Genomic DNA, 3,776 nt, shown 5'->3' with positions numbered 1-3,776 from the left:
GGGTGAGATAGAGGTGGGCTACTTGGAGATATATAAAGCTAATGATGTCCAAACCCGCCCCGCCGTGGGCTATTTGGAAATATATATGATTAGATCCTCACAATAGACGGCTTTAAAATAAAAATAAAATAATTTGAAGTTCTTAACACAGAAAATTATCATGAATATTCCATTTTTAAGTATATAAAAAGTTACTTAGTATAACTAACAAATAAATAAATTATGATGTGAAAATGACTCAAAACATTTTGTCAAATGTAAAGGTAATCCACCTATATTCTTTTTTCATGCAAAAATAACTCAAAATAGGAAAAATATAGAATCACCTTTAACTGTAATTTTTCGTTTATTTACATAGCGTAAAAGTTTGAGCTCTATTTAGATTCGGATGACAAAAAAAAAAAAATACATAGTGTAAAAGTAAAAATATTTATCCAATATTCAAAATGTGATGGCAATATTGTCAATATGATTTTTGTATGGGTAAAAGAAGTGCAAATAGTTCCTTTTGAAAGAATTGTTTTGGCTATGTTACATTTGTAACTAAATGTTTTGAGTCATGTTTGCAACTCCTTGTAAAATATGTAAATCAACACATTTTTTTTTTCATCGTGTTTAGGTTGCATGTATTGTTTTATTGAGTCATTAAACATTTTAAGAGTTTAAGATAATTTTTACATATTTTGGGTCTATTTTTATGACCATTTTATGTAGGTCTGGGCAAAAACCCGGAGTGAAACCGATCCGAAAAAACGGTTTGGGGTGGGTACGGGTAAGAGGATATTACTTGATTGGGTACAGTTTTGGTAAACCCGTGAATATCGGGTCGGTTCGGTATTACCCGTTACCCAAACAAGGTACCCATCAACCCGATCAAAGACATACGTATATACACTTATATAGATATATAGTCTTATAGATTTATAGTTTTTTACCAACGTTGCCTTTGGAAGATGAGCTTATGAGAGGTAATTAATTCCCTTTGAACTCTCTTTTAATTATGTTTTACCAATTTCAATTTACAAGTTTGATTCTAATTTGTTTTTCTTTAATTTGTCAATATTCTAAAGAGTTTGAACCTAAATTCCACATCCATAGTTTTGAGTGAGTCACTGAATGACTAAGGTAAGTAATTGACAATTTGACATTATATTTCATAATTCATACATTCTTTATATGTAATTCATACTGAGATTGACATTTGTTTGTTTCTTTTCAGGAGACAAGAGATCAAAATTCAAAACAAAGTCAACATTCATTGTCTCATTCTCAATCAACTTCCAGTTTGCTATAATCCTTATTCCTACTTTTCTTTCTAATTCTATGATTTTCATCTTCGGATTTTCGTATGCAGTTTGTTAGTTAGGTACTTTTGTTTAAGGAGTTTAAGCTTCTATTTGAGATTTAAGGAGTCTAAGTACTACTTTTTGTGCCTTTAGTTTGGATTTGGATGTTTAGTTTGAAGATATATTCTCTTTTTTTTTGTTTTTTTTTTTGTGAATTGGGCATGTAAAAATGTTTGAATGTATGGGTATTTTTGTGAGATCTCGGTTTTATGGGTAGATTTAGTCTAATTTCGGATAATTTTTACCCAATCCGGAAAGTATTCGCTAAATCTTTTTGGCCAACGAATTATAGTTGTGTGCAGGGTGATTTGTGGCTATATATATGTCTTGATCTCATCGTTTCATGTCATTATTAGTTGCAAACAACCCTTAGTATAATAACTTGAGTAGGATAAATATTACGCACACAAAAGTGGACTAATCTAATTCTGTGTCTAATAGAGTATGGTTTAGTTAAACCGTACATTGAGTCTGTAATTGAACTGGTATGATGTAAACCGGATTCTACTTAGTATATAAATAGAGTCTGAGTCAATGTGAAGATTAAGATGAATAACAGAAAGAATGTTTTCACGTTTTCTCTCTCGATTCTTCCATAACAAATTTTCTTCTATCATGGTATCAGAGCGTTGAATTCCAGAAAATTCAACCGATTCTTCCATTGTTTCCGTTTGTTTGAGCTTGATTCTTCGATGTTTCTTCTCTATTGATTCTTCTTTCGATCGATTTCTCCGGTTGTTTACTGGAAATCGTTGTATCGATAAAATTCTTCTTCAGATCTTCATCGCGACTTCAAATTCCGATGGCGATCATACGAAAATTGAATCGTCGCACGGCTCGCGTAGCGTCTTCAGCTCGTCGACCGGTAAATCGCGAGGATTCTCCAGAAAGTTCAACTCCACAGTTGATCACTCAAGGTTACGTTTCTTCGATTGATTCTCCAGATAGTATTCACTCTCCGTTTCATCTTACGCATAGTGATAATCCTGGAATCTCGATTATATCTACTGTTCTTAATGGTACAAATTATGATGATTGGAGTATTGCGTTGAAAACTTCGTTAGATGCGAAAAATAAACTTGCATTCATTGATGGATCCATTCCGCGACCTGCTGAATCTGATCAGATGTTTAGGATCTGGTCACGTTGTAATAGCTTGGTCAAGGCTTGGATTCTGAATGCAGTTTCAAAGCAGATATACAAAAGTATTCTCAGGTTTGATGATGCTTCAATGATTTGGAAGGATTTGTACACTCGGTTTCATATTACAAATATTTCCAGATCTTATCAATTATCTCAGCAGATCTGGTCACTACAACAAGGATCGATGGATTTGGCTACATATTACACTACTTTGAAGACTCTTTGGAATGATTTGGATGGAGCTAATTGTGTGAAAATTTGCAGGAATTGTGATTGTTGCAAGGCAATGGGACAGAGAACTGATAATTCTCGTGTGATTAAGTTTCTTGCTGGTTTGAATGATTCTTATTCAGTCATTCGCAGTCAAATAATCATGAAGAAACACATCCCTGAGCTTTCTGAAATATACAACTTGTTGGATCAGGATCACAGTCAGAGAAATCTCACACCAGTTCAGAATGCTGTGGCTTTTAATGTTGCTGCTTCAGAATCAACATCAGCTTCTGTGAATGCTACTTACAATCATTCCAAAGGTCCAAAAGTGATTTGTTCTCATTGTGGATATACAGGTCATACAGTTGATAAGTGTTACAAGATTCATGGCTATCCACTGGGTTTCAAACACAAACATAAGAATCAGTCTGACAAGTCTTCTGATCGACAGTCTCTTCCTGCTAAACCAGTTGTTGCTCAGCTTGCTTTGACAGACTCTTCTACTGGTGATTTGTTTACAGGAATGGCTAAAACTCTCACTAAGGATCAGATTCAGGGGGTTCTTGATTATTTTAATTCTCAGTTTCAGGCTAATTCCATTCAAGGTCCTTCTACTTCAGTTGCTTCTACTTCAGGTCCTTCTTCAGGTGCTACTATTACCGCATTGCCTGGTATGGCTTTCTCTTCCTCCACTCTTCATTTTGTTGGAATGTTGAAGGCTACTGGTAATGTTCTATCATCTGAATCATGGATCATTGACAGTGGTGCTACGCATCATGTTTGTCGTGATAAAAACCTTTTCACAAGTTTGAATGAAACTCTTAATAACTCTGTTACTTTACCTACTGGTTTTGGAGTTAAAATCACAGGAATAGGTACAGTGAAGTTGAATGAGTTTCTGTTCTTACATAATGTCCTATACATTCCAGATTTCAGATTGAATCTTCTTAGTATCAGTCAACTAACTAAAGATTTGGGATGCAGAGTGACATTTGATGAAGCTTCTTGTCTCATTCAGGATCCTATCAAGGGCTTGATGATTGGGAAGGGTGAACAGATTTCAAATCTTTATGT

General features: G+C 34.3%; 1 protein-coding gene across 1 annotated transcript; it reads left to right on the top strand.

Annotated features, from left to right (window-relative positions):
* Nucleotides 1-2,205: 2,205 nt before the first annotated feature.
* On the top strand, nt 2,206-3,776 carry LOC110229520. The gene is made up of 2 exons (XM_021029937.1): nt 2,206-3,373; nt 3,721-3,776. Exons 1-2 carry the CDS (start codon nt 2,473-2,475, stop codon nt 3,753-3,755), a joined length of 936 nt encoding a protein of 311 aa, XP_020885596.1. The 5' UTR covers nt 2,206-2,472; the 3' UTR covers nt 3,756-3,776.

Source organism: Arabidopsis lyrata (genome assembly GCF_000004255.2).
Source record: "Arabidopsis lyrata subsp. lyrata unplaced genomic scaffold ARALYscaffold_4, whole genome shotgun sequence".
In the NCBI taxonomy this organism is placed as follows: Eukaryota; Viridiplantae; Streptophyta; class Magnoliopsida; order Brassicales; family Brassicaceae; genus Arabidopsis; species Arabidopsis lyrata.
Note: the sequence above shows the minus strand (reverse complement) of the source record. Positions and strands in the feature narration are given on the sequence as shown.